The sequence below is a fragment of the Poeciliopsis prolifica genome, unplaced genomic scaffold (assembly GCF_027474105.1).
Source record: "Poeciliopsis prolifica strain line A6 unplaced genomic scaffold, Auburn_PproV2 SCAFFOLD111, whole genome shotgun sequence".
NCBI classification, from domain to species: domain Eukaryota; kingdom Metazoa; phylum Chordata; class Actinopteri; order Cyprinodontiformes; family Poeciliidae; genus Poeciliopsis; species Poeciliopsis prolifica.
In genome coordinates this window covers 360,911-373,824 of record NW_026562486.1, presented here as the reverse complement: position 1 = coordinate 373,824, position 12,914 = coordinate 360,911, and the positions used below count along the sequence as shown (strand labels likewise).

General features: G+C 43.8%; 2 protein-coding genes across 2 annotated transcripts; one reads left to right on the top strand and one right to left on the bottom strand.

Moving 5' to 3' along the window:
• Positions 1–190: 190 nt before the first annotated feature.
• On the bottom strand, positions 191–4,222 carry tmem242 (transmembrane protein 242). Its single transcript, XM_055023943.1, has 4 exons — positions 4,104–4,222; positions 2,867–2,967; positions 1,689–1,826; positions 191–1,488 (listed from the first exon to the last, which is right to left on the bottom strand). The coding sequence occupies exons 1-4, from the start codon at positions 4,186–4,188 to the stop codon at positions 1,312–1,314; spliced, it is 501 nt and encodes a 166-aa protein (XP_054879918.1). The 5' UTR covers positions 4,189–4,222; the 3' UTR covers positions 191–1,311.
• Positions 4,223–4,926: 704 nt separating this feature from the next.
• On the top strand, positions 4,927–12,804 carry LOC129354523 (palmitoyltransferase ZDHHC14-like). Its single transcript, XM_055023998.1, has 9 exons — positions 4,927–5,602; positions 5,935–6,095; positions 6,700–6,843; positions 6,944–7,081; positions 8,823–8,871; positions 9,647–9,749; positions 9,821–9,930; positions 10,812–10,920; positions 11,406–12,804. Exons 1-9 carry the CDS (start codon positions 5,319–5,321, stop codon positions 11,829–11,831), a joined length of 1,524 nt encoding a protein of 507 aa, XP_054879973.1. The 5' UTR covers positions 4,927–5,318; the 3' UTR covers positions 11,832–12,804.
• Positions 12,805–12,914: the final 110 nt, after the last annotated feature.

Genomic DNA, 12,914 nt, shown 5'->3' with positions numbered 1-12,914 from the left:
TTTTAAAAACAGGAATTCATAATTATGAGATTAAAAATCATTTTCACTTCATAAAAACCTGTCAGGTCTGCATGACTCCAGTAAACGGGTTGAGGACATATTTAGCTTTTTTAATTTAAGCGTTGGTGCAGAAACAAAAACATTCAGCTTTAATAAAACTGACATTTACAGGAAGGATCACATAGTGCTCGACTGTTGGCTGAAAAAATTATTATGGTGCCATGAGGTTAAAACAAATCAATAAATGTAATTTCTTAACTAGTGTAATCAAAAGCCTGTCAAATTTGGAGACATTTTTAGCTAAAGTTTAACATCAGACAGTGAAACGGAAAGCAAAACCAGAACAGTTCACAGATCAGAAGATATAAAAATGCATAAAAACTAAAAACTCTAGAAAATGTTTCACTGATTAATTTATTTACAATTAAAACAAAGAAAATGGATCACAGTTAAAAAATAATTTCTGAAAATTTGGTAAACTGTTTACAGTAAAAAGCAAGACCCTTATTTTTTTTCAGCATTCTTGACTTTTCCCAAGTTAAAAATCAGGACAATCTTTTCAAGTCTCAAAATGTTTGTGTCCATAAATCTCTGGTAAAGCTGAAGGTACCGAGCATCGAGCCCTGAGGAACTCCATGCAGTTGGTGGGTTCCGCTAACTAAAAAGTTAGCTGTGATAACTCTAAACCATGAATCATGAACATTAGATCTGCTAACACTGTAGCGCTAAAGCAACATAGCATTCAGAAGCTAATGCTAAAGCACCAAAAATTTAAATATTTGCATTAATCTTTAGAACTGCATTCCTTATTTTTACTTTATTTTACTGTTCTTGCTTGCAACTTTAAAAAAAGTCAAGCCTTCTTATAGCGACTTGAGAGAATTATTTAAAATATTTTCACATTGATCAGTCATTTCTGCATTTTTTTTTTCAATCAAAATGAGTGATTTTATTGATTATTCATCACAGTAAAAGTGACTTTGTTACTTGCATAAATTAGCGGCAACAACTTGACATCAAATAAAGCAAAACTTTCTGAAAATTAGCAGGTTTTTTGATTTTGTGTGATCACAAAAATCTGGAGGGACTGAGGAATGATTTGCCTTTAAACTGCTTTGATTGGATTAATCAAACATTTCAACACACAAATGTTTTCTTGAACGTTTTACTATGAGACCCATTGGAGGCTAAACGGCCACATAAGTAGCTTTGGTGGGCCAGATTTGGCCCCCGGGCCTTAACTTTGACACCAGAAAAATCCTCCAGAAAACAACATTTCACATTTAAATCTTTTTTATTTACAATATGTGACTATTCTTGTTCTGGTGAGGCTGTAAAATCTCCACAGGGTTTTTCAGTCTCTGGCTGATCCTGTGATTTGGACCTGAAGATGGCGTCCCAGTCCAACGGTTCTGATCCGGCTGCAGCCTCTGGATTCCTCGGGATGGCCGGGAAGAACAACCCCATCTTCTGTCTGAACTCTGCCAACTGCAAGAGGCGGAAAGGATCAGAAACCTGCAAACTTCCTTCATGTAGAAATTTATTCATCATTTTAACAAAGTAAACGTTTTTGATATTTTTGCACATTAATTTGACTCATTTTCAGTTATTTTTGTGAATTTCAATCACTTGTTTGAATTTTCTCCAGATATATTCCAAACTTTCCAGATTATTAGAAACAAACGTACGCTGTGGACGCCGAGAGCTTTCCACACGGCGACGCTGAGGAGACCCACTCCACACCAGGCGTACAGGGAGCCCCAGCCCAGCGCTCTGAGGGCCAGCGAGGCCCCGGACTCGGGGGCCGCCGCCGTCGCTGCCACACCCTGCAGAGGAAACAGGCTCTTCAGCAGCTGCTTGGCTCCTTGTTTCCTTAAAACTGAGACTTTCCTAAAACTGTCTGGTGGCGACCAATAGGATTCCAGAGACTGTAACCATGGCGATGTCAGAGCCACTAGAATTTCTGTTCCAGCTCAGGAAACTTTATGACCAAATATGGGCAGAACGCTGTAAACGTCCAATCAGATCTCTGCCCAGGGGGCTGGTGTGACTTTACCTTCATAATTTCACATTATGAAAATAATTTCTATCATTTCTGAGTAACAGAGTCGCTCACAGTTTGGCCCCTGAATGTTTGACCATTTTAGACTTTGGCCCCTGAATCTTTGGTCTTTTTGAACTTTGGTCCTTTAATCATGAGATTTTTACAGTCTGGCTCCTGATGAAGGTTTGATTCCAGATAAATCTGATTTCCTGACGTGTTTCGGTTCGGTTCTGTTTTCTAGTGAAACTGAAACTCCGGGCCTCCGGCTCAAATCAAATCTCCCGTCCGTCAGACGACAAAGCCCACTGTGTGACGGAAATAGACCGGAGGAACAGCGGCCGGATTGTTCGCCTCAGACGGACCAGAACCGCCGCCTCTTTCTCAGAACCGCCGCCGGATCGAGTCAGGAGGGAAAACAGACGTCATGGTTTCACAAACGCAGCTTTAACTTCCCAAACCAGATTAGTAGGAAGAGATGCTGCTGGAGTTCAGCAGAGATGAAGCCGTTCTGCTCAAACTGACACCAAATCCTGCTGATGTCAAAATATTAGCAGAATAAATTCAGTCATTTGTAAAATTATACCTTCTCTAGAATTATAATAACTTGATTAAGGTAGTATTACTTTTTTTAGCATTACGACTTTCTTCTACTATTATTACTTTATCCTCATGACTTTTTTCTCAAATTATTTTCACTGCTGTATATCTTTGTGACTTTAGTCTTGTAATTATTTTTTCCCAGTCTGGCTCTAACTCCGTGTTATTAAAATATTAACTCCATTTGTCTTCCTGGAAAACATTTTCCCGCTGGACTGAGTTTACCTTACTGAACCACTCTGGGCTCTTCTTCTTGGCCAGCGCCAGCGTGGAGCCGAACCCAGCGATCATCCCCGCCGAGGCCACTGTGGTCAGAAACACAGCACCTGCAAACAGGAAGCCAGGTGAGCCGTGATGTCACAGCAAACAGGAGGCCAGGTGAGCTGTGATGTCACAGCAAACAGGAAGCCAGGTGAGCCGTGATGTCACAGCAAACAGGAAGCCAGGTGAGGCATGATGTCACTGCAAACAGGAAGCCAGGTGAGCCGTGATGTCACAGCAAACAGGAAGCCAGGTGAGCCGTGATGTCACAGCAAACAGGAAGCCAGGTGAGGCATGATGTCACTGCAAACAGGAAGCCAGGTGAGCCGTGATGTCACAGCAAACAGGAGGCCAGGTGAGCTGTGATGTCACAGCAAACAGGAAGCCAGGTGAGCCGTGATGTCACAGCAAACAGGAAGCCAGGTGAGCCGTGATGTCACAGCAAACAGGAAGCCAGGTGAGCCGTGATGTCACAGCAAACAGGAGGCCAGGTGAGCTGTGATGTCACAGCAAACAGGAAGCCAGGTGAGGCATGATGTCACTGCAAACAGGAAGCCAGGTGAGCTGTGATGTCATAGCAAACAGGAAGCCAGGTGAGGCATGATGTCACTGCAAGAGGAAGCCAGGTGAGCCGTGATGTCACAGCAAACAGGAGGCCAGGTGAGCAGTGATGTCACAGCAAACAGCTGCTTCATCAGCTGACATCAGTACCAGGTTCTACGGATGACCCAGTTTGGACCAAGCTTCAACTTTGATAAACAGTAGATAATAGTGCAAAACAAGCCCGCAGCATCACACCTCCACCACCATGCTAGCTCGTTAGCGTCCTTCCTGTTTTGTTGTGAATATTCCTAATGTTTGTTGATTCATATGTCTGTCATACTCATATTATTATAAATGCTTTGACATCAATACCTGCAATAGCAGAATCAATACAGTAAAAAACACTGAACCTGTTCTCCAATGTCTTTCCGACCGGAATTACACGAACACACTGCCATCACATTTTTGTCTTAGTGGGTGAATTATCAGCGGGATAGTTGGGGGCATTTCAAAACGTCCTCCTTAAACATGCCAGTGACCCCTGACCTCTGCAGCCGCAGGCAGGTGAGCTGAACCTTAAATCGGTGGATGTTTGACTGAAGTTCGGCGGAAGCGGCTCCGTCCGGTTTTAAGCTCCAGTGGATCTGCAGCTGCTCACCTTTTAACACATGATGTCCTCCCTTTTCATCAGCATCACGGTTTGCTCCGCCAGCAGCGTCTCCGCAAACATCCGCGGCCGTCATGCTGCTTCGGTCCGTCCCCGTAAAACGTCCGGGCACAAACACTGACACTAGGAACCAGATATTGTTTCCCAGGGAATTACTGAAGAAACCCCAAAAATATGAAAACCTCACAGGTTTTTATTTTCACTGCGTTTTAACGACTAACTTTTAACTAGAAGATAAGGAGACAGAATCCTGAACAAAGATCGTTTATTACTTCTGAAAGCAAGAGACTCACTACAGGACAAACATGTTTACATTTAAAATTTTACTTACAAGAAGCAACGTGAATGTCAATATAACATATGTTTAAATAAGATTTTCAACCTGAAAAGATTCCATGTTATTTAAAAAAAAGAGCTTTAAACGATAATAATTAATAATAATAATAATAATATAATAATAATAAATAATAATAATAATAATAATAATAATAATAATAATAATAATAATAAAGCTGCTATCGTGAAGTTAAAATGTGCTCTTACATTTTAACTTGAATAAATAATTACAAAAAGTGTTTGTTTGCTGCAGTGGTTGTAAATATTTTATCATAACTTATAGAGGAAGTTCTACTTTTCAAAATTACAATTTTTAGCGAAGTTTAATTTTTGTTTTGTTAGTGTTTATTTTTTATTTATTTTCTTTGCAAGACGTTTTGTTTTTATTTCATATTTTCTTAACAACCTGACAGAATAACTGAAAGATAAAAACGCTATAGATGGTTAAGTGAACCCTCTATAGCGGTTTTTCGTGCGTAGTGACACATCCTGTTGGTGATAGAGGATCTCCGCAGGCTCCAGCGGCTCTGCGGAGGATCGGGATGCTCTCCTCCTCCTCTTCCTCCTCCTCCTCTTCCTCCTCATCCTTTTCCTCCTTTCCACGGACCATCTGAACGCCCGGTAACCTGGATCACACCCACTCCCATCCAGAATCGGAACCGGTTCACATCCAGGCTCTGGGTCCGGAGCAGGCGGATATGGTACCGAACCGGAGGTTCTAGCGCGTGCGTTTGTTTACAGAACAGATTAATTGTGATAGTGATAAAATCCGGTGGCTTTTGTTTGGGTTCGTGATGGAGATACGGGCTCGTCCGCGCGCGCGCCTTTGATTATCCTTTCATCTTCGCGCGCGCTCACCTGTCAGGACTCATGTCTCAGATCCAGCACGCGGTTCCGGACGGACCGATCCGGTACACGCAGATCTGCACCCGCAGTGCCAGCTGCTCCTCCCCGCCGCCCTCATCCTCCGCCGGCACCGAGCCGCCGTCCTGCCCCGGACCCCGCGGCCGGACCCCCCGCAGGAAGTGGCAGGTGTTCCCGGGCCGGAACCGGTTCTACTGCGACGGGCGGGTGATGATGGCGCGGCAGACCGGGGTGTTCTACCTGACCCTGGTGCTCATCCTGCTCACCAGCGGCCTCTTCTTCGCCTTCGAGTGAGTCATGTTTGGGTTTAAAGTTCAGAATATCTGGATGGAGAAACTTTGTGTTAAACTTTAAATGTTTCCCAAAGTGGAGATTATAATCCCAAATGAATCAATCTGAAGATTTGGGATTCAGCCTCTTTCAAATGATCATTTCTGACACATTTTACACACTTTGGGCCCCAGAGTTCCTGTTCAGTACCGTTCTGGGCCCAACCTGCTGATTAACACCTTTGGGCCTCAGCCTCAATGAAAATGATAACTTGTCTCATTGTTTTGTTTCCTCTGCTGTATGGAGCGCTCTGATTGGTCGAGACGCTCAGCCCGTCTCTCTGTGTCCTCAGCTGTCCCTACCTGGCGTCCAACCTGAGTCCGGCCATCCCGGCCGTCGGCGCCGTCCTCTTCGTCTTCGTCATGGGGATGCTGTTCAGGGCGAGCTTCAGCGACCCCGGCGTCCTGCCCAGGGCGACGCCCGACGAGGCCGCCGACCTGGAGCGGCAGATCGGTAACCATGGAGACGTAGATTAGTGGGCGCCGTTGCAGGCGTCTGGAGTTTGTTTCAGTAGTTTCCTTCGTCCTCCGCGCCGTCAGAGTGCTGAGTCACATGTCACCTCCTGGTTTCTATGGAAACTGAAAGTCGCCGTCTATTTCTGGAGGCCAGTCGTTCCGTGATGCAGAGAGACGATCAAACATGGAGGACGACGACGGCGACGCCGTCAGAGGAAGAAGACGGGGGCCGCCATTTTGTTTCTGAAACTCCAGGAAGACTCCTGATTCCAAAGAAACAAATTCATCCATCCATCAAAGTTCCTCCAGGATGTTTTTATATTTATTTTATTTAGTCGCTCTATTTCAGGAGTCATTTGGATTTCAGTTTTCATCTTTGACCTCTGAGCTCTTGACCTCTGAGTTCTTGACCTCTCAGGTCTTGACCTCTGAGCTCTTGACCTCTCAGATCTTGACCTCTGACCTCTGAGCTCTTGACCTCTCAGGTCTTGACCTCTGAGGTCTTTGACATCTCAGATCTTGACCTCTGACCTCTGAGCTCTTGACCTCAGAGTGTGTTGTATCAGCTGCTGCCTCGTCTCTGAGCTGCTCTTTGCCTTCAGACTCGACCAGCTGCTCCAAGCCGCCGCCTCGCACCAGAGAGGTTCTCATCAACGGTCAGACCGTCAAGCTCAAGTACTGCTTCACCTGCAAGATCTTCCGGCCGCCGCGGGCGTCCCACTGCAGCCTGTGTGACAACTGTGTGGGTCAGTTTACCTCGTATGTTTCTGCTTTCTGTCACTTTCAGCCCTGGATTTATTTCCATTTTTGTGCTGTGATCATTTTTGCTGGTTTTTGTTGCTGCAGAGCGTTTCGACCATCACTGCCCCTGGGTGGGGAACTGCGTCGGACGGAGGAACTACCGCTTCTTCTACCTCTTCATCCTCTCCCTCTCCTTCCTCACCATCTTCATCTTCGCCTTCGTCATCACACATGTCGTCCTCAGTGAGTAAACGAGCTTCTGCCGCCTCCTCACATTGTTTTCTGTTGTGACTCTGCAGCTGATGTCTTTAGAAATCTGCTGAGAGGTTTTAAAGACAAAACTTTGAGAACATTTTAGAAACATTCAACCTTTAATTCACAGATTGCAATGGAAGAGTATTTAGATATTTATCCCACTGAAAAGATCTCTGCTGTAATTTATCAGTTATATGTTGCACAAGATGAGATCAGAGAGCGACAGAAAGATGGAGCTACGCATAAAAATACAGAAAGAGGCAAAGTCGCATTTCAGATGTTTTTGTTTAATTGACCTAATTAAGACCCTGATTTTTCTCACAATACCTGACTTTTCCAAAAGTGGGAAAAGCGTTAGGATAACTTCTAAAATCATCATTTTCAAATCAGGAAATTAAAACAACAGGATCAGGCATCGAAACATGATCCTTATACCCTGAGAAACTCCATGCTGTTCCTGAAAACCAGTGTCGAGCATCGCTAACTAAGAAGCTAGCCGCATTAACACTTCTTATAAACATTAGTTCTGCTAATGCTAAAGCGCTGCAACTACATAGCATGTAGCTGAAGCTAAGGTAACGGCGCTAAATCCAAAAGTGACACAAGTTTTCAAAGTTGCAAAAGCACTAAGTTAAAAATTAGCTCTGCTTTGAGCAGAAATGTTTCCACCACTTATGAAATCTGATATAAACAGACAGAACCATCATTTTTGGATAATTCATCCCAGTTTTGATTTGTTTTTTGCTTTTTACCTCGAGGAACTTCATGCAGTTGCTAAAAACTACTAGTTGTACCGCTAACTAAAAATCTAGTTGTGCTAATGCTAAAGCCTCAAAACAGCATAGTATTTAGTGGAAGCTATTGCTAAAGCATTAACTTCAACAACGTTGGCTTGATACCCACCATGCAAATGCAAATCGATTTCAAAGTTAGCTTTCAATGCTAGCTCTGCTATTAGCAGATTGTGTGCTAATCACCACCACTGCTAAAAACTGATATTAACAGACAGAATTGTCCTTTCTGGATAATTCAGGATGTTTCCTGCTGTTTTTGTGTTGGAAAACCTTTAAGCCTGTCACATTAACACATTTAACTCCACTGAACCAGGCGGTTGAAAGCAGTTTCTGAGGATGGAGGTTCAACCCTGATCACTGGTTTCTGGGGATTTTTTCCTGTCATCAACCAGACTCTCTTCTCAGGCCGTTAAAGTTGTTTATGTGGCCCGAAGCTCCAAACTCCAGAGCTGTGAGGCTTTTTAACAACCAGCAGACAGTCTCAGATAAACTCGTGTTTTCTTCTGAGTGCTCCTTGTTTGCTGTTTATAGCAGCGCTGCTATAAAAAGATGCAGAACAGAGTGGTGACTTTGATCTGCATGAAATTAACTGCAGCCTCTGACGCCTTTACTGCCTCTCAGTGTCTTTGTGTTTAAACAATCCCTCAAAGGTGAAAACTGAAATGTTTCTGTGCTTTTCTCATGATTTTTGGCCTTTTCCTGTTGCCTGTTTTCCTGTCTTCACACCTTGCTAACTCCATTAGCTCAATGAGATTTAGCTTGTTTTAGCAATAAAACCTTTTCTAACTGTGGAGGGCGTTTTTAGATTTAGATTGAAAACAGGAACAAATTAGATCTTCTTGGTGATTCAGATCTTCACTGTAAAACATAAACACTGGGATGAATGGGTGAACTTTATTAATGAAGTTATGAATCTCTTCTTCTTTGTTTTCCAGGATCAAACCGGACCGGATTCCTGACCACACTCAAAGACAGTCCAGCCAGATATCCTTCAGAAAGGTTCTGCTTGTGGAGCTCAGAAAGGTTCTGAGAAGTTCTGAAACAAAACAAATCGCCTGTTGTCACATTTATACAACACAAACACAAAATTATTTGGTTATAAATCCAGTCTTGACAAAAAACGTGACTCTCCTGTTAGCAGAAGTTTTTCCACCACTTATGAAAACTGACATAAACAGACAGAACCGTCATCTTGGATAATTCATCCCAGTTTTGTTAGCATAGCTGTAAAAGTGTTGCTAAACTTAGCTGTAAGTGTGAGCGTAGTCGTTAGCATGGCTGTTCAAATGTAGCCATAAGAGTTGTTGTGTTAGCGTATCTGTTAGCATAGCTGTAGCAAAGATGGATGTGTAGCCGTTAGCGTGGCTGTAAAACTGGCCATAAGCACAGCAGGTAGCACAGCTGTTAGCTGGGATTCATTGTCTATTTGGCTGCAAGCAGAACCAATCTGATCAGGAAAAGCTGGAAACATTCAGCCCTTCCAACATGGAGTTCAGATCTGACACAGAAAATCCACCACAGGCATTAATTAGTTCCCATACAGCCCCTCCCCTGCGCGTTTCTGATAAATCAATCCCTGCCGCTGCCACCATCTACAGCTCGATATGTCCTGTAATGCACCGCCAAGGTCAAAGTGTCGCCACCCTAACAGGGACATCAGCTTCCCTGATGGGGGAAATGAATCAAGTCCAGATGAAAACGTTTCAGTTTGTTTTCGTGTCGTGAGCCGCCATGTTGACTCCTTCACTCCGCTCTGCACCATCCTGGAGGTGGTGGTGTGCTTCTTCTCCGTCTGGTCCATCGTGGGCCTGTCGGGCTTCCACACCTACCTGATCAGCTCCAACCAGACCACCAACGAGGACGTGAGTATCCCAGCACTCCCAGTTAGACCAGTACGACCTGTCTAATGGTTTAACCCCAATATCCCATTCAGATCAAAGGAACCTGGTCCAAAAAGGAGGGGAAAGACAATTACAACCCCTACAGCTACGGAAACGTCCTGACCAACTGCTGCACGGCGCTGTGTGGGCCGCTGCCTCCCAGGTCAGCAGTAAACCAGCACTAATGCTGGTACAGGTAACCAGAGTAACCAGGTATGACTCAGCTAATCAGAGGTAAATCCATTACCAAGATCAAGGCTAAAGTCTCATGAGAACTAATTTAGCTGGACGATAAATTATACCAGAAGTTATTGAGATAAACGATAATATTGAGCTTTGACACCATTTTCCACTGATATAATGCAAGAAGACGTTCTCAAAAATCAATAAGTTAAATGTGTTAATGAACATTTAACACCAGAAACAAATGAAATGGACTGAAAAAAGGAAATAATTGAGACCAAAGCACCAAAGTTTTGGAAGAAAAATTAAAATGATAAATTATGCAAATGGAAATTATTGAGCCTTTTTCAATTTTTGTGTGATTAATTGATTTATTGATTATTTCAACAGGGCATATATAAAATAAGACTAAAATCTGGGTCAAAAAACAAAAACAAACTAAAAACCTGAACTAAAAATCTGCTTCAGAAACAGTCGAGACAAAACCAAAGAAAAAATCATGACATAAATCAGGAGAACTTCTGATTAAAATACCATGAAATAAATAAATGTACCAACATCTCATTATAGAACATGCAGTAATATATAGCTTATTGATTTATATAAAAGAAATTAAAAGACATACACCTAATTATTCGACTCTATATTTTAGTATAAAATATGAATAATATTTCAGTCCAGTCCTTCAGAAAAGGAGGGAATCACCATAGCAAGCCATCACTCCAGCTCATCCAGGGATAATGATAAGAAAACATAGAAAACTTGAATATTGCTCGTTGCTGCTGCCGTTCAACTCATCTGGAATCTTCAGTTTGGGTTTGGAGCCGTGACCTCTGACCTCTCTTCTTGTCTGTGTGTCAGTCTGATAGACAGGAGGGGTCTGATCCAGGCCGACACGCCGCAGACCGCCCCCCAGTCCAACGGGACCGGCGGCGGCAGCTACGCCCCCACGCAGCTCCACAGTCACATGGTAGGTGGATATCACCCAGGGCGGCCGCAGCGAGGGGCGGAGCTTCCTGTCAGCTCCGTTTGTGCCGCTGTCATTTTACATTTATTAGTACGTAGTTCCCACAAGCCGGAGGTGATCCACCACCGTGCCACTGAACCGCCATCTTGGTAGGAAAGCTTAGTGCAACGCCTGGCTGAACCATGGCTTCCAGACCAGCTGAAACAAAACGTAGAGACACTTTTGATCAATGTGCAAGACAAAGAAACGTCAACAAAATGGCTGATTGATCCGTCTGAGAACATGGCTTGTTCATTGTTCTCATAGCAACAGTCATTACAGTTGGTTACGGATACCTACCAAGATGGCTGTTGGCTACAAAGTTCCCAGGAGCGTGACATCACATGAGATCAGAGTATATCTTTAAAACAATGGCAGCACAAATGATTTGGTCAGATCTGAATAAGTTTGTGTTCCAGCTTCACTCCGATCTCCTCCTGTCCTCCCAGTGCCACCAGGACCAGTGTCTCCAGAGCACCAAGTTCGTCCTGCAGGCCGCCGCCACGCCGCTGCTCCACAGCGACCCCGTCGTCTTGCCGCCTCTCCCCGCCAAGCCCGCCTCGCTGGGCGGGCCCTGCGCCTACCTGGCCCCCGCCCAGCCGGCGCTGCCGTCCTGCGCCGGAGACGTCCTCACCCTGAGGGACGCCGCCGTCGACTCCCACTGCCACCATCACCTGCACTTGCACCACCTGCACCACCACCAGCACTTTGTCAGCCCCGAGGAGACGCCCTGCGGGACGCCGCAGGGGGCGCTGCCCTGCCCCGGCCACATGCACCTGCAACACTCGGCGCCGCAGGTCCGCTACGACCCCGTGACCCAGGACTCGCTACATGAAGACTCGGTCAGAGGGTTGGTGAAACTCAGCTCCGTCTGAACCGCCGGACAGAAAAACTTCAGGAATGTAACAAGAAAAACCTTTAAAATGACTAAAAACTGATTAATTTTTTATTTTTATGTCTTCTGAGTTTGTAATTCCACCTTTTCAGAGTTTAATTTGGAACTGTGAAAGTTGATATTTTCACTTTTTGGTGTATTTTATATGATAAAACAAAACAGAGTTTTTCATCAGAGGAGAAATGTAAGTCAGATGATATTTGGAGCTAAATACAATACAGTCCTGGAAGTGCTGGGAAGGCCTAGTCAAAGTCCAACTGAGAATCTGCTAAACGTGAAAACTTTCAGAGTGAGTTGGAAATGTTTTATGAAGAGGAAATGTTCAGAGCTGAACAAGAAAAAACCTGCAGCAGGAAGAAATTCAAAGATTTCTTGATTTAAAAAAGCTTGCCACACTTTTCAGATTTGCTTCCAATTACCAGTGAGGGACCACTTTGTGTTCCTAATAAAATACACTAAGTTGATGGTTTTTAATGTGGCAGAATGTGGAAAAGCTTGATACCTATTTAATACTTGCGCAGGGTTTTGGGTTGGTCAGTGCTTTTATTTTGAAATTCAGAACTGTGGGTTGTTTGGCTTCAGGTGTTTAACGCATTCAGGTGAAGCAGTTTGAGCTGCACCAGGACCAGAACTTCCCTTCTTTCTATCTTCCTCTTCCTCCTCAGAGAGGAATTTATTGGACTTTAAATCCAGAATAAGCTACTTGATGATGATGATGATGATGTGGTGACTCCTTCTTCTTCTTCTTCTTCTTCTTCTTCGATTGTTTCTGCAGAGCTGTTGAGCTGATGCGGCCCAGCTACACTGCCACACAGTGTCAAGTTTTATAACGATGTTGACGTCACTGCATTGAATTAAAGCATTCTGTGCTTTTATTCTGAAGGTCATATATTGTTTCCTTGCTGAAACCCTTCACATTAAAAGATCCATAGATAAAATTTTACAGAGAGAAATAAACCAAACATTTCCTAAATATGTTGTCAGTTTATATTTTATTGTTTCTGTTTTATTATATTTTATTACTGATTCAAAGAGTTTAACATTTATTTTGGGTTATTAGCCT